This window comes from Plenodomus lingam (assembly GCF_022343315.1).
Source record: "Plenodomus lingam strain CAN1 chromosome Unknown contig_5, whole genome shotgun sequence".
Lineage (NCBI taxonomy): Eukaryota > Fungi > Ascomycota > Dothideomycetes > Pleosporales > Leptosphaeriaceae > Plenodomus > Plenodomus lingam.
In genome coordinates this window covers 913,786-934,985 of record NW_027093957.1, presented here as the reverse complement: position 1 = coordinate 934,985, position 21,200 = coordinate 913,786, and the positions used below count along the sequence as shown (strand labels likewise).

Below are 21,200 nucleotides of genomic sequence, written 5' to 3'. Positions count from 1 at the left end.
ACCTAGCCACTGTGGACTATCACTTCAGACATGTACGGAAAATCACCAATCATCAAGCCGGAAACCTCGCTTCGTGGACGCATGCTCGATCTGGGTAATGTCGACTGTCAAGCCCCACACGTCAATCTAGCACAACTCTCATTCCCTGTCCCCCTCAATCTCCGGCACACAGGGTAAATACTGCTCTCCAGAATATCGCGAGTAGTTTATATATCAACGCATCTCATGATGCCCTGTGCTTGCGTCACTCGATGCAGGAGCACTAACCGCGAGACTCTCGACGTCCACTAACACTAACAAGTATAAATGCTTCCATCCCATACATCTCACAAGAAAGGTCGTCTCCTCGAAAAAAAAGGAAAAAAAGAGAAAAAATTCCCACTATGAGACCCTTCCAACACATCCCCCGTATCTTCCCCCTCCTCCTCCACCTTCTCCTTCTCCTCCCCACCCCAACCCACAGCGCCCCAACCGACTCCCCCCACGATGCCGACATCCCCCAATCCTCCTACCTCGGCGGCACCCACGCCATCTCGCCCTCCCACCTCCCCTCCTTCACGCACCTCTGGAACGCCAGCTTCGCAGCCAACGAAAAGCACTGGGCCCGACCCCTGCTCTACACGCTGCCCGACACCGGCCGCCAGATCGTCTTCACGGCCTCGACCGAGAACCGGATTCGCACGTTTGACGCGGTGACGGGGGAGCTGTTGAAGGAGCGGCAGGTGGCGCCTGCGTGGCCGACGGAGATGGCGTTTTGTGAGCAGGTGGGGAGGACGGTGGGGATTGTGGGGACGCCGGTGGTGTATGTGGAGGAAGGGGTTGTGTTTTTTTATGTTAAGAGTTATATTGAGTTAGTTGGATTTTTTCATCTTTTGTCTTTGTTCATTGTCTTGCGTTCCTTCTTCGTCCCCTCCTTTCCTTGTAGACCCAGCATGAGACCGCGCCAACTAACTCACTCCCTCACCAAAATAAAAGGGATTACAGGGTCCCAGGCGGTGCCGCCCCTCCTCTCAATGCCGTCACGTATCTCTACGGTGTCTATCTCGACACCCTGCTCGATCTGTACAAGTTCCCGCTCTTCATCGACGATGTCCCTGCCGACAACGATTCGCGCAAGATGTTTCTGGGCGGGTTGGTGTTGCAGCGGCCTGCGCTGCTGCTGTTAGGGGAGGTGTTGTATGCCGGGTTTGGGGGCATGTGTGATGCGTTTAATGTACGTCTTGTTCAATTGCAAGTTTTTTTTTCAGGGGGGAGGGGGATGTTCGCAGTTACTGGTCACTAAATCACCCACTCTCGCTTCACACTCAATCATTCCCATCATCCCAACAAAGATCCTCCAAGATAACCCCCATACAAAACCCTTTGAACGAAAAAAAAACTAACCCAAACCCTTTCCCAAATCCAGTACACAGGCTCCCTCGTAGCCGTCAACCTTGCAACCCGCAAAACCTACCGCTGGACCACTCAAGCCGGCCCCACGTCCTCCTACACCCCGGACTGGACATCCTGGCACGGCGGCGGCGCAGGCGGAATCTGGCAAGCCGGCATGGGTCTCTCCTCCAACGGACAAGACGTCTTCTTCACCATCGACAACGGCTCCGGCTCCCAGAGCCCCAATACCAGTACCACCCCCAAACCAGGAACCCAGTACGAAGGCGTCTTATCCGAGACGGTAGTACGGATCCGACTCGACGAAGGCAGCGGGACAGGAGAAGCGGCAAAAGGGATCCAGCTCGTCGACTTCTTCCGCCCGTTCGACTACCAAACTGACGCTGGGCAGGACATTGGAAGCGGGAGTTTTGCCCTGCTCGATCCGTCTACGTTTTCTACGCCTCAGGTGGCGCAGATTGGTATCGCGACAAGTACGAATACGAAGCTGTACGTTCTCGATGCGGGAAACCTGGGTGGGTACCGTATGGGGCCCAATGGTACGGATGCGGCGCTCCAGGTTATACAGTTGCCGGGTGAGGTGTTTGGTGGGGTGGGGAGTTATCCGCTCGAGGGTGGATGGGTTTATGTGAATATGGGGAATGGGCCGTTGAGTGCGTATCGGTTTAATGCTGGGGCGGGGGAGGGGGGAAATGCTTCAACGTCGTCGTCGGGCAGTGAGTTGTTCACGCTAGCGGGGGTGGCCCCATTTAACAATCCGCATTATAACTTTGTGGGCGTGCCGACGGTGACGAGCGATGAAGGGAAGGAAGGGACTGGGATTGTGTGGGTTACGGATGTGGACAAGGGGTTGTTGGCCTACAAGGCGGTTCCCGAGAATGGGTCGTTGATACCGTTGCCGTTGCCGAAGGTTGAGGGTGCAGTCAAGTATTCGAGGCCGGTGTTTGGCGATGGGAGGGTGTATATGTTTGATGGGGTTGGGAGGTTGGTGGCTATGGGAGTGAAGTAGAGGGGAGCAGATTCACGCAAATTTGGAAGTGGGTAATTGAGGACATATGCACTTGCTAAGAACTTAGTAGGCAAGGCAGATCCTGAGTGTAGTGAGCAATCCATCAGTTCAAATCACAATCCTGCTGGCAGTTATCATGGGTCGGAGTGAGTGCCACGTGAACTCGAGTAATTGGTAGAAGCTCCATTCAGTCTCTACTTAGTGGCATATGGACAGATCTCCACATCTACATGTCATCCGATTTTCTTTTCCTTGCCCACTCTCCTTGCCCAAAGAGGTTGATCGCACCCCCTCAAAACATGGCTACAGCTAGTCTATCCTTGCAGTGCAGTAGGCTGTATCGATTGGTCCGTCGACACAGTGACCGGGCGAGCAATCAGAAGAAAGAATCCAGTCGTTGCTAGGACTGCAGACTCCAATCTTCTGGCCTGAGATGTCACATCTGTACGCTCCTGGCTTGTCGCAATGCTGCTGTTGGGCGATCACAGCACCTGCCTCAGGCGCACTAGTAGACTTCTTCGTGATACAGTGGGTTGTACCAGCACTGAGCTCATCAACACAACTGCCAGGTCGGCCACTCGAAATGACGTCTTTGAGGGGTTCTGCAGCCTCTGGATTTTCTGTCATTGTCAATGTTCCTGAAGTTTGTTCGATATCGCGAGCAGAATTCCTAGGCTCATGTTTGCCCTGGCAGAAGGCGGTACCAGCGTCGAAATTATCGACGCACTTGCCAGGACGGCAGTCTGCAGACAGTTGCCATTGATAGATGGCATTGCATACAAAGACTGCCTCGAGCGAAAGATTGCACATGTAAAGGCCTTGCTTGGGACAACTCTGCATAACTTCTGCTGCACCGGGAGAGTTTGTGCGCGCGGCCAGCTTTTGGGGATCCAGCTTGTACTCGAGAGTCTCTGGGGAGGAAGCAGCTGAGGTCGAGAGCTCGAAGCCATCGCTCTTGTCGCTGTCTGCAGCCTGAACATGAGGCTTAGTATGACCGGTGCATATCATCACTGCTCAGCACTCAAAGCAACGTACCTTGCGATTACCCTTCTTGCAACATATGCAGTCATCGTGACAATATGACCCAGACCCTTTGATGTTGCAGTAATAATCAGTGCTACAGAAGCCATAGCGGCATATGAGCACACTTGCACGGTCTTTGCTGCAGACGTAGTGCTTGTTCTCCTGTGCAATAGGAGAGCGAGCCTTCACATTAATTGTCGATTCCCTGCATGTAGCGCCGGTGTTGAACTGGTAGCAATCGCCACGGGGGCAGTTGAAGACGGTAGTAACATCAGTGAGGTCTCCGCTATTGGTGCGTTCTTCGATGATGGTGGGTTCGGCCTTGTTGCAGTGGTAACTGCGTTGAGGTGGTTAGCTTGAGCATAGGTACAGAGGGTGGGAGAAGAGGGCATACGTGATGACGGCATCGGGATCATTGATGAAGGGCGGGACAAGATCGGTAATGGTGTCCTTCTGGTTGGAAGGAGCATTTGATGCGGCTACTGCGAGGGTAGCCAGCCCGGCGAGGGCGATTCTGAACAGTCTCATAGTAGCGAATGGGGGGTGCAATGGATGTTGGAAGTGAATGTGTGATGGGTATAGAAGGTTGAAGATAGGCTTCTGGGAAAGACGGTCGTTAGGGTGTGATTGAGGAGGGCAGAGACGTAGCTTGGGGCACTTTATATGGATGGACGTGCTGCTAGATCGAACGCAGGGCCGTTTGCACAATCCCCGCACACACTGATGTAAGAGGGCAAAGCGGTGAGTTGGAGTGAGGGGAAAATAAAATGAGGCCAGTTGGGAGACTCAGCTCTGAGTGTGATTGGAGCTGATGAGAGATGGGAAAGGACGACTCAACGTATGTCTTCTAGGGTCGATGCCTTGAGTACGAGACTTCAAATGTCCATTAGACCTCGACAATAGCTTACGGAGCGGCGTTCTTGTTGATAGAGCCAACAAATTGTGGCCTTGATCCAGTCCAACACGAGACAACATGCAACAAGACAGATTAGTGGCAGCCTAGCAAACGCAAAAATGACGAATGGGAGTCAGAAAAAGACATGGAAGGGTAAATAATGCTTTTGATCTGCACAAACATGCTAGCTAAGAGAAAGGAAATAGCCTCCTCATATTCTATTCACGTGCACTCAACTGCACAGTGCAAGAAACAAAGTCCCACCTCTATCAAACGCCTTTCCCATGCAAAAAGTCTAAGAGTTTCATCACGCCACACGTAGTAGTCATAGGTCTATTCAGCCTCGTCATCAGTGTTGGGGGGTTGCGGTGTGCCCTATGAATCGTATTAGCAAACGATATTGGGATAGCAATGAGATTGGCAAGGGAAATGACGTACCTTGGGACTGTTCAACCAATCAATATATCTCAATCTCCTACGGACTTCGCGGTCCTTGAGCTCCTTCTTGGTCATCTTCTTCTTCTTTCTCGACTTGAACTTCATATCGTCTCTTGTGCCTTCCGCATCGCTCATAACAGGTGTACCGGTTGTACTGGGCGCTGCAGAGCTCACGTTGCTGCTCACATTGCTGGAGCCGGGACGCGAGTCCTCGAAACGATCCATGTTCACAGCAAGATGGCCCTTGTGCGTGACACGGCCGTCCGCGACGTGCCATTGTTCAGGGCAGAGAGCACCGACAAACTCTTCGTTGTGGGAAATCATAATGACACCACCCTTGTAGTCGCGAATGGCGACAGCGAGACCACCGAGGGAATCACGATCCAAGAAGTTAGTGGGCTCGTCGAGAACGAGGAGATGGGGGTTGTTCCACATGGCACCGGCAAGCACAACCTTGACCTTTTGGCCTCCAGAGAGACCTGAGATCTCATTGTGGTTGGCGATTTCAGGGTCCATGCCCAAGTCTTCGAAGTGCTTGGAGATGACCTTGGGTTCCAGCACGCGGTACCCGAGACCCTCGCGGGACGCCTCGTGATCGTCGAACTCCTGGACCAACTTCTGGAAACCCTTCTCAAGAAGCGTCTCACGCGAAATCTGACTGTTGAACTTGGGCAGCATGTGGAGCCACTTGACCTCGTACTGGTAGGTCTTCTTGTACTTCGCACGACCAATCAACGCCTCAATTCTGCGAGGTCCCTTGCCGTCACCAAGGTCGATGGGTGTCTCCATCTGCTTCTTGTCTTCCTCGGTAAGAATACGGGTCTGTTTCATAAGCACCTCGCGATCGTCACCGTTGGCATAACGCCATTGGAGGTACTGGTTGGGAGTCTTCTCCATGTGCATCTCAACATGCTCAAGAGCATGCTGCTTGATATATCCGATACGCAAGTTGGGGTGCTTCTCGACAGTACCTTCCTGGGGGATAGTCTCGCCCGTGAGCATCTTGATAAGTGTAGACTTACCAGCACCATTGGCACCGATAATAGCAACACGAGATGAGAGAGACAAGTTGCAGGAGGCATCGACCAGCGAGGGCTTCGAGGCACCGGGATATGAGTACGTGCAGTTGGTCATGCGAAGAATGGAGCGGGTGTTTGACTTGACACCGGTCAGGATGCCCGGAGGGGGGAACTTGAATTGAACCTGGGATGCGGAAAGCGTATAGTAGCTCTTGGCTTCCGGCTTGACCTTGACGAAGTCGGCAAGGTTACCCTTGTAGCAGACCAATTTCTTCTGCTCGTAGTGGTAGATGTCTGTGCAGACATCATCAAGGAAACCGGAGTCGTGAGAGACGATCAAGCTGGTGATCTCGGTGTGTTCCCTAAGGTACTTGCCCAGCCATGCGACGTTGGCGACGTCCAAGTGATTGGTCGGTTCGTCGAGAAGCAAGACATCAGCACGCATGAGCATAGCACGGGCCAGCGCCAACTTCATCTTCCATCCACCCGAGAGCGAGCCAACCTTCTCAGATTGTCGGCCATTAGGACCGGATGTGAAGCCAACCTCTTCCAGAACCTCAGTGATACGCTCTCGGCTTTCTCCTTTGAATCTGGGGTCGCGGAGAATGTATTCCAAAATGGTGAGATTGGCGTCCTCACCCTGGTTGTGCTCAACGAAGCATGTCTTGACTTCATCCTGAGATGGGAAGCCCTCGAGCTTTCCCTCGGCGATACTGCGCATCAGAGTAGACTTTCCAGCACCGTTGCGACCACAGAGACCATAACGATGTCCCTTGAGAAGTCTGAGGTTGGTGTGGGACAACAGAAGCATACCTCCGTATCCAAGAGAGAAGACAGCATTGACAATCTCAACCTCGCCGTCGTCCTCTTTCACAGGCTGGCCGAACTTGCGGTGGTCCTCGTCCACATAGAATTGGTGGACAGCCTCAGCGACCTTCTCGGCATCTCCGGCATTGACCAGCGACTCCATGTAAGGGGTGATGAGCTGGGTGACGCGGGTGAGCTCACGTTGGTCCAGATCCTCAGCAATCATCTCGGATATGTAAGCCTTGGCCACAGCCCAAACCTCGGCGTCTCCAAGGTAGTTGAGGAGTCTCGCGTGGTTATTGAGCTGCGTCTCGATGGTCTTGGCCACATCGGAAGGCTGGTTGCGAGCAATAGCACTGGCATCAGCGCTGCCATCCTTGACCTCCATAGCCTTATCAATAACGTCCAACGCACGCTGTCCGATTTCGCGGACCTCGGGGAGAGAAGCACGATCGACAACAGCCTTGACACCAGGCCGGAGTTTGGGCAAGAAGGCGCGGGCCTCGATAGGGTCGTGGACCAACTTGGTCAAGTTCTCCACGACGACAACGGTCTGGCGGGTGACTTCCTGTGAGGTTGTAGGCGTGTTCAACGAACGCTCGAGGAGAGGAGTGACCATGGCAAGGACAGGAGATGTGACGATTGCGACAAAGGTGGTCTGGGAGAGGGCGTGAATCGCTTTTTGCAAACTCTGGGTAGAGGGGTCCTCGATGGCCTTGACGAGCAGAGGTATCCGGGGCGCGATATCGTCGTTCTGGAGAAGGGTGGTCAGACTGTTCATGGTCTTGTTCGCTTGTTTTGCGACCTGTTGATCTATTAGTCATGGCCAAATGTACCGTCCAGGGAAAGAGTGGAACTCACCTCAGATTTGAGATCGTGCATGCCGGCCTCGACAATGGGAATGAGACCCTCGAGCCGCTTGCCCATGGCATTGCGCAGGATGTCCTTCTCCTTCTCCACCTCGAAACTCTCCATGCCCATCTTGGCCTTGTCCGCCATACGGCCGATCAGCTCGTATGCGCCGACAGCACCCTGCCACTTCCCGGACTTCTTGCCCAAGTACTTGGAGAGCACAGGCAGCAGGCCATAGACCTTGGCCTCGGCCGTCAAATTTTCGAATAGGGCGTCGAGGGCATACTTGGCCGACTCCTTGACGGAGCCCGTCTTGTCGGCGAGCGCATCAAGCACCAGCGGGACAAGCGCCTCCTCCTGGACTAGGAAGATGGCCTCTGTAATCTTTTGCGAGCGCGGAAGACGCTCAAAGAAGGCGCCCAGGGCATTCATGGCGCCCTCTCTCCGCACGGCATCCTTCTTGTTGGTAGCCGCCTTCTTGATCTCGTCGAAGATGCCATAGCCTTGTAGGCCACGGAAGCCCACCGAGTTTTGTAGGAGGGTTGTGAGGGCGTAGGCAGCATCTACCGAGGCGTGCGACGTCTTTGCGGTGAGGATGCTGCTGACAAAGGCGGCGACATCCTCTGCAGAGGGAGGCGTGGCAGCGCCGGCCTTGTCGACAACTATCGCGGGGGCCATGGGCGGAGATTCAGAGTGCGGCATCAGAGACAGCCGTGTCGATGTGCTCCTTTTGGCTCCTGAAGGGGAAACTCTGTCTTTGTCCTCTTAGGGGGGCTCTCTGTTGGCGCGATTTCTTTTTGGCGGGGCTGCTTATCGATTGCGACTGCGATTTTGCTGAGGGCTGAGAAGTGTCTGTGAAGAAACAAGTGCGACAGTGCTGGGTGAATAGACGCTCCAAAACGGGAGAGTGGAGAGTCTATACGGTACAAGCAAACACAAAAACACAGAAAAAAAAGGGTGTCAAGGAGGAGGAAGAGGAGAAAAGACAAGTGCGCGGTTGCGTTGAGGGTGGCCCGCCTTAGTAGTGGTTGGGCAGGGCCCTGAAATTATTCTTGAGCGGTGGCCCAAGCGCCGGGACTACCATGGCACCTTTTTTTTTACGGTCTTGCCGTCTTTGGCCTTGCCTCACCTCGCCCGAACTTTAGGTGTCCAGTCCCTTCACACGTGCCTAGACAACAACAAAACACATATCACACAACACATCAACATCGTAGAGCTTTGATCAGGACATATCTTCTCAGTCGCTTATTCCTGGCTAACACTACACTCTGATGCCATGGTGAAGGAGACAAAGTACGCCGCCCATGCATGCACAACCCGCCGCCCTTCATGCCATCTGATAACCCTCCCCCAAAAAAGAAAACAAAGACCCCCGAGAGCAATCATCCCACCCACCCAAGTACCCAGAGTTCTGCTGCTCGCCACTAGAGACGCAAAGTATCTCTCTCTACCATCAAGCCTTCTTCTTGTCCGCGTCCTTGGAGGCAGCAAAGTCACGCAAGTAATCTTCAATATTCTGCGGAAGCAACTTGCTGGGCAAAAAGTCTTCCACTTTATCCCCCTCTGCTAGCTTGTACGCTTCCACCTTTGGTTTCTTGCCCGCCGCAGCATACTCGGCTTGCACGTCAGCCAAAGACGCATTCTTCGTTGTTGTAATCAGGTAATGGACATTGCCCCCGGTGACCTGTCCCACCCAATCCTTCTTTTGCTCTTTGGTAGCAGCTGCTGCTAGGGCCAAAAGAGGGTCCTCAAGGCCTGAGCTTGCTTTCGTATTATCCATCATAGGGACACCCGCATTTTGAGAGCTGGATGAAGACTGGCCAGCCGTGACGTGAAGTTCCAGCTTGCCAGCACTGGCAGGTGCAGGAGAGTCAGTCGCACTACTTGTGGACTTGTTTTTGTTCTTTTTCTTATTTTTCTTCTTCTTCTTTTTAGGGGTCTCTACGGCGGGCATGTCCGTAGCAGAAGCTGCCACCTCAGCAGCATTAGGTTGCACAATGTTTGGGATCAATGTGTTTGGTGATGGAGAAGAAGCATTCTGACGATCCGTGTGAGCATCATCTCCCGCTGGAAAAAGCGGCAAGGTGTTATCGCTCTCGTCCTCGGATGGGTGGTCGGATGGAGGGGTAACTATCCCACAAAGTCAGACCAGGGGTACGCTCGACCTGAGCAAATGAATGGCTACTTACATATAATAGGTTCTTGGGAGTCGGACGGGGTGTAGAGAGGGGTATCAAGGGCTCGTTCATGGTCGATCTGGTTATGGTCTAATTGTTCAGAAGGGGGTATCATCTCTTGCCGTGTAGCCACACTAGGACAGTCTCTGTGGGCGCTCGCACGCTCTTGAGCGCAGCTAAGAGGGCCTACGGGGCTGATGCTTAGGAGGGTGGTGGTACTACTAAGACGCACCTCCGTATCCAAGGCCTCGTCGTACCCTCTCATATAGCCCGGTTGTGTCGGGCTCACTGTCTCGCTGAGCGCCTTAAGAGTTACTGAATGGCTCTCCCTGGTGGGCGAATCAGGCTTACCATTTGCATACCCCTCTGCCTGCTTGTTCTCTTCATGCGCAGGTATCACCTTTGCCTTCTTACGTTTGGTCTTGGACTTCTTCTTCGGTGTCGGTGTTGCTGGCTCGGAAGAAGCGGGATTGGCTATTTCACTCGCCGTGACATTAATTAGGGAGTCTTGTGATTCCTCCATCTGGGGCTTCATTGTTGAAGCTTCGGCAGCCATCGCAATTACCTTCATCTGCACCTCATGTTCTTTCGCCTTCTTGATCCCTGCCGGGGCCTGGTTTGTGGGGATCCGCTCGGCTGGTGGGATCGGTGGCACTGCTGCATCAGAAATGGGTTCGGACTCCAGCACATAATCGATCGCTAGTGCCGCTGCGTTGGCCAATACAGCGAGTTTGCCCTTGGCGACCCCTGACATGTCGACTTGCTCGACCATTGTTTCGTTTGGTAGAATTGGAGTATGGGAAAGGTCTTGCGACTTTTCAATGTTTTCTGTCAACACCGCAGCTTCCCTCCTTGTGGAGACCTTTGTATTCTCTATTTTGGCCTTCTCTGCTTTTGCTTTCTCTAATTTGGCCTTCTCCGCTTTCTCGGCCTGTTCCTTCTTTTGTTGTTTTCGTAACGCATCCTTTGCCTTTTTCTGCTGAACCTTGTTGGGCTTGGCATAAGGGTGGAGAGAAGATACCTGCTGGACGACAGGCTTTGCGGGAATCTCTGCAGTAGAGACAGTAGTAGACTTAATCAAAGACCCAGTCCCAATTTCAGGCGCAGTCTTCTCATTAGAGGCGGTGTCCTTGCCACTCTCCGTGCTACTAGTAGCTTGGGGTGTCCCTATCGCAGCTGTCAACTTTGCGTGAGGCGCTAACTCAGAAACGTCCTTGATAACATCTTTCTCTTGACGGCTAGTGGTGGGCCTCTCAACTTTCTTTTGGTTGGATTCTGTGGGCATCGGCTTTGCCTGCATTTCTATCATAGTTCCAGAGCCTTCCTCGCGAGGCGTCTTGTCGTTCACTGCGGTGTGTTCCGGTAATTTTGGGGACGAAACTTTTGCAGTCTTACTGGATTCTTCTTCTGTAACCGTGTTTTCATGGGGCTGCTCAATCACATCTGCAGTCATCGTAGGCTCCAACTTGATACTGGGGGCCGAGTTTGTTTCGAACTGTTTCACGGCTGTTGATTCGTTCTCACCAGGCCCTATCGCTGCTTCTGCATGTGAAGGCACTGTAGAGCTTGTCGTGGTACTAAGGGGTGTTTCTTCGGCGAGAGATGCATTTGCCGTCGGCAGTATAACTGATTTCTTCGCCGTACCCTTTTTCTTGCTAGCTGGAGACGAGGAGATCGTGATGTCTTGAGCTCGACGTTGAGTGCTTTTATCATTGCTTCCAGAAGGTGTCACGGCAGTCGAGTCTTTGGCTGTAGTATGTACAGGCTTCGCTCCTTTAGCTGATGGTATCTTAGGGGTGACGCCTTCGCGCTTAGCGTGTTGCTTTTTGGTCGGAGAGATCTGTCGTGGCTTCGTTTTACGGGCTCGATGAGTCTCATCCGTGCCATCTTCGTCGGTATTCGATCTCACATCGGTCTTTTTGTGCGGGCCGCTTCTAGCGTCCTGGGGAGAGTACACAGCCTTCACAAGCGTTGCGCTCGCATCAGACGGTTTCACTATCTTATTGTCGTCACGTGTCAGTAGATGAGTGGCCTTGCCATTTCGATCTTCATATGGAGTCGGAATAAAGTATGACCCTGAGCTTGATGAGGCGCGTCGCAACTGCTCTGTCGGAAGCTGAAAGAAGCGTCTAGGTACAGATACTGAGACTGGATGTCCATCGTCTCGAAGACGAAAGTTACGTTCACGCATGCCCATGACTTTCTTGGCATCAGCTGTTGATTGAAGCCTAAGAAGTGTCAGTGATCTATCAAACGACCTGAGGTGCTACTTACGAGACGAATGCATGGCAGCGATCATGGTGTGGAAAGCCTTCAGTCCTCTTTGGATGGCGTACCGAGACATGGGCAGGTAGGATGCTCATCTGCTGCTCGAACATCTTCTGCACCTCGCCCGCGGATATATCCGAGGGCAAATCACCGACAAAGAGCTCACTGACTGTCACATTCTCGGGACCAATCCACTGTTCATGACATCCTGTCAAGCGGTTCTCGGTGATACTTGGGTCATCTTCAGAGTTGTGGCGCGTTTTAGGACGATGACTGTGAGGCGCACTATGGTACGGCTGGCTAATCGCACGTTCAGCTTTGTATGATGCATGTATGGGGCGCGACCCTGAATTGGACATGTTGCGTGGCCGATTCCCTTGGTAAGGTGTGTCATTGTAATGCGGCTTCTTGCCCTTGTACGAGGTCGTCTCCCGGAAGTTGCTGTTCGTGCCGTTGTACGGGTCGAACAGGGTGCCGTTGGCATTGTAGTTACTTGATCTGCGCATTGAAGATGCCGCATTGCTGAGGCTATGGGATGACATTGTATTCGCGTAGTAACCAATGTTGGTCATATCGCCCATAGAGGAGCCGCGTACGGTATGGGGTTGCGGGGCGTACACAGGACCTGCCTGAGGGTTCTGCATCATGGCCGATGGGTGTACCATCATTCCAGATTGTACAACAGCTGGGTTATAATGCGGCATTTGTGACATGTTCGCCGGCATCATGGGAAGACCTTGAGGGTATGGTGCAACGTAGCCTGCCGGAACCATATGCTGACCGATTGCCATGTTGGATGCCATGAAGTGGGGCGAAGTCATTTGGGCCATTCCACCTGATGTTTGTCGAGGAGGGTATTGACCATATGCAGGGCGGTAGTTATTCTCGGCCCAATTATGCGAGGTAAAAGGTTGAGGGTGGACTCCAGTTCCCACGTTACGAGGCGGGCCCTTGGGCAGTCTCAAGCTCTGAGGAGCTACAGTCGGTGACGTGACGGAATGGCCAGTTGAACGATTCATGCGACATTCAACAGGCTCGTTGTGCTGACTTCCAGCTCCCTGTAAGTCGTGGGATGACACAGGTGTCTGTTCAGGCTGGAGGGGTGCGGTGGCTACAAGCGAGGCGAGTTCATTTAGAGTGACCTCAACAATCGTCGAAGGCGCTTCCATAGTTGTCAGCTTATTTGGACGAGACCGACTTATCTTGCGGTTCTTCTTACGCGATGCACTAGCTATGATTGGTTCTGTCTGGGGCAAAGTATCCTGGTTGCTGTCGGACACATCTTCTTGCTTTTTGTCTTCGCATCGCGGAACACAAGCTGAGCTCTTGTCCTGAGTCGTTCCCACGGGTTTTACAAGTCCTAGCCCCAGCACAGAGGCTCGCATCATGTGGGCAACGTGCCAAAGGAATGTACGAGGGAATGCACCACGTTCGCCCTCGTTGTAGATCTTGTCGACCATACTAAAGGGGTCAGGGGGAGTGTGTAGTTCCGACATATCTTTCCCCAAAACAGATAAACGATTTGGGTATGCGCGAATGAAGTCCTTTGCAAAGATGCGGGCAGCATGATAGGTATCGCCTGAGATGAACTTCAACATTTCTTGACAGAAGGGAGACGTATCCAGCTGGATATCAACAGGATCCCACAGGTCGCTGATCGTCCAGTCTTGGCCAGGGAATATGCAAAGACATTGCACCTTGAACCTGCGCTGCCAGTACTGAGCTGCATCGACCACACCTAATACGCCGTCGCTTCTAACGATCACGGGCGGACGAAGTTGGCCTTCGAGCGCACGTTTAGCCTGGGTGCCCAGCTCAGTCGAGAAGATTGCAAGGTCGCAGCCTGGCGTAAATTCTCGTAATTTGGGGCCATCCTGAGCAGGCGCAGTGGCGGGCTGATCTGGGCCATTGTATTGAGTTGGCGGGTTGTCTGAAGTCATACTTGGGGGTTCGGCTGCCGTCGCCGTAGCTATGGCCGCCAGCGGAGGAGAAGATTCAGACATGAATATCTGGCGATAGCTTTGACAATGCTGCCTCAATTCAGAAGGCGCGTACGCATGCGCAGTGTGGAAGTGGCTGGTTATAAGGAGGTGAGGAAGGTGATGAAGCAAGCGTGGGTGCAAAAGTAGACTGAAGGAAGAGGTGTGCTGATAGACGACCGACCGACGGGGAAGGAGCAAATGGAAGGTTATCGGATTGTTTGGACGATGCGACTGCGAGTGAGTGGGACTGTTATGACGGCGCTGCTTGGGGAGGAAGGAGCGATGCTTGGCGCTCGACACGGAGAGTAGGTGAAGGTGACAATACTCAATGCTATGGCGGACCAATGTGCGCACTGGCTAGCCATTGCCTGTGCGTTTGCAGTGTGACCGTCACAGCGAACATGAGATAGTGAGAATTGAGAACATGAGATAGTGAGAAGACAAAGGGAATGCCACTTGTTGCAAACAAGGTTATTTGGGAGTCGTACATGGCATGGAGAAAAAGAAACAGAACGAATGCCCACATCATAGTACAGAAACAGCTGGAGGGGAATGTTTTACATAGGATTGGGTGGGCTAGCATCCATGTGCAACTACCCGTGTTTTGACCGCATATCTCATTAAAGGATTCGTGGGCGGTGAGAGCAATTCAATCCTGCTGAACTGAGGTCGTCTTCCGTCGCGAGCCACTGTGGCTACGGCCCATCGCAGGAAATCTAGGAACTCTCTGCCGACTTCTTCAGTAGACTCAAGATCTCAGACTCATTCTCTCCAACGACTACATTGAGTTAGCCATCATTCATCAACAATGGTCTTGCCAGGCCGTGAGCGTGAACTTACCAGCTCTGCCCGAATTCCAATTCACGACGAGCGGTCTCTGAAACGTGTTTCCATCTGCCTGTAGTCTCCTCAGTGCATCTATCTCACTTGATGCTCCTGTAACGACTTTGCTCGCTGCGCTAGCTCCGCCTAAATACTCCATGATGTTCTTGAGCTGGTCGCTCGTGGGCGGGGCTTCTGTGACATCAAGCTCGAAGTCGGCGCGCTCTGCTTTGCTTTGTGCATCATGAGAGGAGGCCTGGTCGCCAGTGGCGGTGGCAGCGGACTGCGCATGAGTTTGCTTGAGAAGAGTGAGGACGCGGGTGGATGCCTGGCTGGAGGGCTTGTGGAAGAGGGTGACAACGTTTTTTGCGCCGTGCTGGGTGGACTGTCAGTACTGAAGGTTTCATTGGGAATCAACACGTGTCTACCTCTCCGAATAGTCGCTTGAACATGATTACCGTGTTTCGAGGTACATGTAAGATCTTGTGTGAGCTTCAAATGTCGATGTTCGATTAGAGCTCAGACAAGCTGGGGTGAGGTGACGTAGGTCCACTCGCTTCGGCCTGTCCCCATCGTAGAGTAAGGCTGCTCCCAAGACATCCATAGCCAACCCGATCTCCGCTTCTCCCATTGCTGGAATTGAGCAATGAGCGTCGCATAAAGCAGTCTACTAAAATTATAGGCAAGAATCACCCAAACCCGAGGGATGGCCATGGAACAGATAGCCACACAAAATTTAGATCACTCATGCAAGTCACAAAGCCAGAAAACATGTCACAATGGAGACAGAAGCACCTAGATTCCGTAATGCAGCTGTGCAAATAGCCAAATATACATTTACGCCATGAATATGCCCCCATCATCCCAAAGTGTGGGATCTTGCTGCTGCGAAAAGACGTGCCGTGGCAACGTCCGCGTCATGGCGTGATTCCCACTCCCTCTGATCCAGAGTCATAGCCATCCAGAGGATACCCATTTCGTGAAAGAACCGTCTAGCTCATCATGCTCGTTCCAAACTCCTCCTACTGTTATTGGCTTATGAGGTAGGGTTGGGGTTCATCTAGATTCAAGTCAGACGTGCTCCATTGCCAACACTTTCCATCTCGACTCACCTTGCGCTTGCCACCGGTCATGGTGACATTGACGAAACGGCGGGTGTAAGTGAGCCTCTTCTTGGCGCGGCCCTTGGGGGTCTTCTTCTTCTCCTGGGGCTCAACCTATTGTCCAGTGTGTCAGCGCATAGGCTCCATCTTTGCATAATGTCTGTTGTCTTGCAAGAGGCGCGAGGTTCGATGGAATCGAGTGCGTTTGATCGGTAGTATGACGAAATGTCGGAACGAGTGCGAGCTTACCTTGGCTGCGAATCGTTAGTCATCGTTCTTCCACTCGTAAAAGACGGGCAGGAACTTACGAGTCTGAGACTTGACCTTTCCGGCACGAGCGAGGGATCCGTGAACCTTACCCATGATTGCGGTTGATGGGTTTGATGAGTTGGTGACTGTCGACGAAGGCTGTTCTGTTGTGGCAAATGCCTCGTTAGCTATGCTGCTCACGAGTCGGAATGGCGAGGAAGCGGAATTTCGTCTCCGTAGGGATTCGGAATGCGAAGGCGTGTATTTGTGCAGTTTTCAGGAGGCGAGATACGTACAGTTTGCGGTTGCGGTCGTGGATGTCGATGGCTGGCGGCGTCGAGTGGTTGACTGTAATTCTGCAAAGCGTGGCCAAGACTCTCGGTTAGGTGCCCCGGCCGCCTTCCGCAATCACGTGATAATTTCCATGTCTGTCTTTGGCGCGTCCTGAGAACATGCGTACCAACTCCACTGCCAACATAGCTAATGCACAAAGCGAGATTAATCACAAGGTGAAATTACAGACACATTTACTCAGTACAGCTCCTGGACGCTCTTCAGTCGCGTTGCGTGAAGTATGCTGTTTCAAAAATCTGTAGTTCCGGCTGCGCACGGATACTTCATGAAGATGCCATCTTGATCGATCAGATAAGATAATGCAAGAGAGAATGAACCTCGCCCTGTCCTTGCTTTAGGCAGATAGGTTACTCACTCCTACTGCTACACACGCACCAACCTCACATGGAAAAATACGGCAATGCATGCCTTCGGGAGATGCTGTTACGCACCGCAAGACTCAACAAAAAAGGTCGATCTCGCTTCTTTTATTCATAATAGGTCAACCCAACATGGGCCTTTCCGGTACCGAGGACCCTCGCGTATCGTGTGATGGGCACATGCTTGCTGTCCATGCTCTGTCGCGAGCATTTCAAATGCTAGCCATCGCCACTACACTAACCAACCACCCTGAAGTCACAACATAGCATCATCTAGCAGCATCAGGATCTGCTGTTCCCTCTCGCAGGCCATAATACTCTTTATACTACATCACTCCAGGCTAGACCTACCACAATGTACCTCACCAGCGCCCTCCTAGGCCTCATTTCCCTCAACACCATCTCCGCCTCCCACCTACCCTCTCCGCAACGCCTCTTCACAAACCCCGCCATCCCCGCCGAATCCACGACCTACAAGATCCCCACGGTCCACGAGTCGGCTGTTCAAGCGCGCCGCATCTTGCGCCTCGAGAACATTGGCACCTTATCTACAGTCTTCCCATCCACCCCTCATGCCCTCGAGCAACGCCCCTCCTCTGTGGCTGGCGCCCCAATCGGATTAATGGACTACTTTGGCGACTGCGAACCTGACACAGGCAATCCTACCATCCTCGCTATCACCATCGCGACGAGTTTCAAGAACGTAGACGCTGGCTCCAACATTACGCTCAGTCTGCGCTGGCACCCGCAAGACAGCAAGTGGCGGAGTCCGGCTGCGCTTCCACGATTCTCGCTCGTCGGCCGCTTGGAGGATATTGATGTCGATGTGGTAGAGAAGGCGGGTATTACGGCGTGTTATGTGAAGAAGCACCCGGATGCAGCGTGGTGGTTGCCTGGGAATCCCATCCATCAGAGTAAGTGGGTCAGGTTGGTAGTCGAGGAGGTGTATTGGATTGGTGGGTTTGGTGATCGCGCCTATATTGGGTGGATTCCGATAGAGGACTGGAGGGGTGTTACCGAGGAGGAGATTGAGGGCGTGAGACTGCCGGGGGAGAAGACGGCGGCGTGGGGAGGTTTGCTGAAGTGGTTTGGAATGGGTGGAAATCAGGAGAGTATTTTGGACCTGTGATGTTGGGATATGAGTTTGAGCATTTGATGGAGACGATCTAGTCGTTGCCATATCTATGCTCCCCTGATCTCCTGTAACATAATCTTGTCTGCCACCAGCGTTCATATCCTTCGTAGATCGTCAATCAGCCCCGCCTGTAGAATCATTCCCCAAATAGCTAACAACCCATCCTTCATCACATATCCATCCACATGCTTGCATTATTCTTAGAGAATGAAGAGAAAGTCATTTTCCATCAGACACTCCACAACTCCCCACAAACCTACCGATGTATTCCTTCGCAAACACACCCATTCATCCCTCCTCTCCCTCTCCGCCGCCTCTGAAAAACCAGCCTCCCTCATACCACTCGCTACCCCATCTTCACCATCCACATACACAACTCACCTCCCTTTTCCCATTCCAGCCCCTCGTGTCAACAAACTCAATCTACAGATTACCGACATACGAAAGTAAACCAATACAACGCAAACATCATCATCGCTTCGAGAGAAAAAACTTCCGAGGAACACTTGCAAGAAGGCCTATAAAGAAGCCACATCCGCACTCTTTACACTTGGATAGTGATAGCGCCCAATCCTTTATACCTTCTTCCTTTCTCCCTGGCTCAAATATCCTGGCAGTTGAGCAGGTTGTATAAGATACACTGTGATAAGCGCGGCTCAGAATGCGAAATGATCCATCTCATTCGGGAAATTGGGGTAGGATTCAGGATTTGAGCTGCATAGACGCATCTTCAACTGAGGTCTCTAGCATTAGGTACGATGTACCTGCTATCTATGGAGCATATGCGATGCCGGTTATTGTAGTATATGGTTGATATAGGGGGGAGGAGGTAGGGGTGCATTCGCTATTTGCCCTGCCCCTTTGTATAGGAAAAAGCTCTGCAATTATGATGTTCCTGTGAGGTCCATGAAACTCGCCGCATGATATGATACAAGCGAGAACTTGTGCTACTTTCTGATACCTTTTCCAAAATAAAGTATTATTTGCCTAAACTTATAGTACATAATTATGGTCGTTTCCACGAAGCATGGCATGGCACAAGACACAGAGTTACTACAGCACTTGATCCCCTTCCTTTTCCGTGCAAGCTCCCAGTCCACTAATTCAGCCATGCACCTCATGATTGTCCATCTCCCACTTGTTCTAATGAATGTCAGTGTGGTCAACTGCATGTTTCCTTCTTGATTTTTCCTATGTCTAATTTTGCACCACACAGCATACGAGTACAAACTATACCATATAATATATCTATACGACGAGATCTCATATTCGCCCTCTCCAGACTGAGACCAACAGTTCCAAGCGCCAGTCCTCGAAGGATGGTGAGGCCATTGGAAGCTCCGAGCGAGGCACACATAGATTACGTGTAGAACATGATATCGTATTGAAAAGTATAATAGAAAAAGATTATATACAACTCAAATAAGCCAGTGTAATTACTTATGCAATACACTAGCTATATATACATCCAGCGTTTTAGCTTTCTTCCACACAAGTCATGGTAGGAGGAAACCCAAGATACCCACGCCACGGTGAGTTTCTGCATGGGGAATCTTTCTCGCAGCCAAGATAGGGTGAGGCACAGCAATCGAGTCGAGTCGAGTCGAGTTTTCATCCTCGAGTCGAGTCGAGTCGAGTTTTCATCCTCGACTCGATGAGTTTCCAGAGGCCTCGACTTGTAGCAAAGGCCTTGACTGACCTCGAATGGAATCGACTGGCCCAGGCTGGCCTCGAACAAAGTGGAGAAATGAAGATTCGCATCTGATCGACCGATCGCCTGATTTACATTTGAACTTGAGGTTACGATCACGATCAAATTCAAGTGTTGTGTTTCCAGGGGTTTTGCCAAAAACCGATATGCAGACGGAGGGGGCTTTATTCGATTCCGGGTTGATATCATGAAATAAACAGCATTCATACCCCAAAGTTCTGCTAATGGCTTTGTAGTTGTAAATCGCATATCACGACACTTTTCCATGGTGTAGTTCCCTCCCAAGCACTACGGTAAAAAATTGTTTACTGTAGAATGGTACGCTAGGGGTTTACTATATAGGTGTAAACTGACCTCGTGTATACCTGTAAATAGGTTTAAAGTGGTAGTTTACTTTTATAGTAGGGGTTTACATTAAGTATAAAAAGTAGTTTTATTTCTATTATACGCTATAATACCTAGCTAAGACTAAAAGGGGTAGAGAAGATTAGCTTCACGCTATACGCACATATGACATAATAATGAGTCATGATATTTTTACTAATAGGAGGTGGTGATAATAGAGGTGGTGATAATAGAGGTGGTGGAGGTGGTGGTAGTGATAGAGGTGGTGGTGGAGGTAGTAGAGGTGGTGGAGGTAGTAGAGGTAGTAGAGGTAGTGGAGGTGGTGGAGGTGGTGGAGGTGGTGATGATAGAGGTGGTGGAGGTGGTGGTAGAGGTAGTAATAGAGGTGGTGAAGAAGATTAAAGAAAGGAGGGGTAAAATACTTAAAAGTTAGTAGGAAACTAGTTATTACTACGTAATACTAGTAGATTAATAGAAGTAGAAATAAAAGTAGTTTACTAAGGTAGAGTACCTTCTACTATAAGCTCTATTTATATCTACTTCTTCTACTTGAACTACTTTGTGGTCTACTTTAGATAAATATAGCTATAGTAAACCGGTTCTGTATAGTAGTACTACAGGAACTGATGGAAAGTATAATGAACAGCATTGTGGTTTACTGGGTTACCCCCTTTTTGCTATGATTTCCATCAGCGCTACGGCAGAAATGGCGGTAATGCCATGGTTGCAGCTTCACTTTTATGGCTTTCGCAGGGCCACGTGTTTGTGGTGATTGCACGGACGTTTTGCGATGGCAGTGGTTCCCTGCTGGGATCGGGGAAACTTCGTGTGCTATCCTGTGTTCTGGACTTGATAGTCTGGCGGTGTACAACCTGATCTGAGGTCAGAAACTCAGTTGGAACTGGCCTTTTCAGAGTCTATGAGACACGGTGGGCTGTACGTAGACTTTTGTGGATGCGGGGAATGTGGGGATGGAAGATGGAAAACATATGTCAGATGCTAGTGCTGGATGTTAGATGCCAGACACTGAGGGCTAGATGCTGTCCTGTATACTGATGCTGAAAACCGTACACTACGGTACAAAACCGGTTTACAGTAGCCATATTTATCTAAAGTAGACTAAGAAGTGGTTTAGGTAGAAGAAGTAAACCTAAATAGGGTTTATTATACCATGTATTCTATAAAAGTAAACTACTTTTATTTCTACTTCTATTAATCTACTAGTATTACGTAGTACTGTAATAACTAGTTTCCTACTAACTA

At 51.3% G+C, this 21,200-nt stretch overlaps 8 protein-coding genes across 8 annotated transcripts; 3 read left to right on the top strand and 5 right to left on the bottom strand.

The window, feature by feature from the left end:
* Positions 1–30: 30 nt before the first annotated feature.
* Positions 31–2,398, top strand: IAQ61_008960 (uncharacterized protein; the record flags this gene model as incomplete). The annotated part of the gene is made up of 4 exons (XM_066098196.1): positions 31–173; positions 464–756; positions 993–1,213; positions 1,406–2,398. The coding sequence occupies 4 exons, from the start codon at positions 31–33 to the stop codon at positions 2,396–2,398; spliced, it is 1,650 nt and encodes a 549-aa protein (XP_065951835.1).
* A 309-nt stretch (positions 2,399–2,707) lies between these two features.
* IAQ61_008959 (uncharacterized protein) lies at positions 2,708–3,949 on the bottom strand (the record flags this gene model as incomplete). The annotated part of the gene is made up of 3 exons (XM_003836558.1): positions 2,708–3,370; positions 3,434–3,758; positions 3,816–3,949. 3 exons carry the CDS (start codon positions 3,947–3,949, stop codon positions 2,708–2,710), a joined length of 1,122 nt encoding a protein of 373 aa, XP_003836606.1.
* Positions 3,950–4,462: 513 nt separating this feature from the next.
* On the bottom strand, positions 4,463–8,449 carry IAQ61_008958 (uncharacterized protein). The gene is made up of 3 exons (XM_003836557.2): positions 7,442–8,449; positions 4,755–7,385; positions 4,463–4,691 (listed from the first exon to the last, which is right to left on the bottom strand). Exons 1-3 carry the CDS (start codon positions 8,132–8,134, stop codon positions 4,650–4,652), a joined length of 3,366 nt encoding a protein of 1,121 aa, XP_003836605.2. The 5' UTR covers positions 8,135–8,449; the 3' UTR covers positions 4,463–4,649.
* Positions 8,450–8,885: 436 nt separating this feature from the next.
* Positions 8,886–13,817, bottom strand: IAQ61_008957 (uncharacterized protein; the record flags this gene model as incomplete). The annotated part of the gene is made up of 6 exons (XM_066098195.1): positions 8,886–9,562; positions 9,622–9,699; positions 9,842–9,913; positions 9,961–11,837; positions 11,884–13,039; positions 13,097–13,817. The coding sequence occupies 6 exons, from the start codon at positions 13,815–13,817 to the stop codon at positions 8,886–8,888; spliced, it is 4,581 nt and encodes a 1,526-aa protein (XP_065951834.1).
* Positions 13,818–14,269: 452 nt separating this feature from the next.
* IAQ61_008956 (uncharacterized protein) lies at positions 14,270–15,265 on the bottom strand. The gene is made up of 3 exons (XM_003836555.2): positions 15,110–15,265; positions 14,700–15,057; positions 14,270–14,637 (listed from the first exon to the last, which is right to left on the bottom strand). Exons 1-3 carry the CDS (start codon positions 15,131–15,133, stop codon positions 14,576–14,578), a joined length of 444 nt encoding a protein of 147 aa, XP_003836603.1. The 5' UTR covers positions 15,134–15,265; the 3' UTR covers positions 14,270–14,575.
* A 452-nt stretch (positions 15,266–15,717) lies between these two features.
* Positions 15,718–16,147, bottom strand: RPS30A (ribosomal protein S30A; the record flags this gene model as incomplete). The annotated part of the gene is made up of 4 exons (XM_066098194.1): positions 15,718–15,741; positions 15,794–15,898; positions 16,007–16,038; positions 16,093–16,147. The coding sequence occupies 4 exons, from the start codon at positions 16,145–16,147 to the stop codon at positions 15,718–15,720; spliced, it is 216 nt and encodes a 71-aa protein (XP_065951833.1).
* On the top strand, positions 16,146–16,481 carry IAQ61_008954 (uncharacterized protein; the record flags this gene model as incomplete). Its single annotated transcript, XM_066098193.1, has 1 exon — positions 16,146–16,481. One exon carries the CDS (start codon positions 16,146–16,148, stop codon positions 16,479–16,481), a length of 336 nt encoding a protein of 111 aa, XP_065951832.1.
* Positions 16,482–16,878: 397 nt separating this feature from the next.
* Positions 16,879–17,875, top strand: IAQ61_008953 (uncharacterized protein; the record flags this gene model as incomplete). The annotated part of the gene is made up of 2 exons (XM_003836553.2): positions 16,879–16,908; positions 17,027–17,875. 2 exons carry the CDS (start codon positions 16,879–16,881, stop codon positions 17,873–17,875), a joined length of 879 nt encoding a protein of 292 aa, XP_003836601.2.
* Between the last annotated feature and the right edge of the window lie 3,325 nt (positions 17,876–21,200).

Coding starts and splice junctions, on each gene's coding strand:
- IAQ61_008958 (XM_003836557.2), bottom strand. CDS start 8,134: ATGCCGCACTCTGAATCTCCGCCCATGGCCCCCGCGATAGTTGTCGAC. Junction 7,386..7,441: donor TGCACGATCTCAAATCTGAG/GTGAGTTCCACT, acceptor ATAGATCAACAG/GTCGCAAAACAAGCGAACAA. Junction 4,692..4,754: donor ATTGGTTGAACAGTCCCAAG/GTACGTCATTTC, acceptor TACGATTCATAG/GGCACACCGCAACCCCCCAA.
- IAQ61_008956 (XM_003836555.2), bottom strand. CDS start 15,133: ATGTTCAAGCGACTATTCGGAGAG. Junction 15,058..15,109: donor TCAAGCGACTATTCGGAGAG/GTAGACACGTGT, acceptor CAGTCCACCCAG/CACGGCGCAAAAAACGTTGT. Junction 14,638..14,699: donor TTGGAATTCGGGCAGAGCTG/GTAAGTTCACGC, acceptor AACTCAATGTAG/TCGTTGGAGAGAATGAGTCT.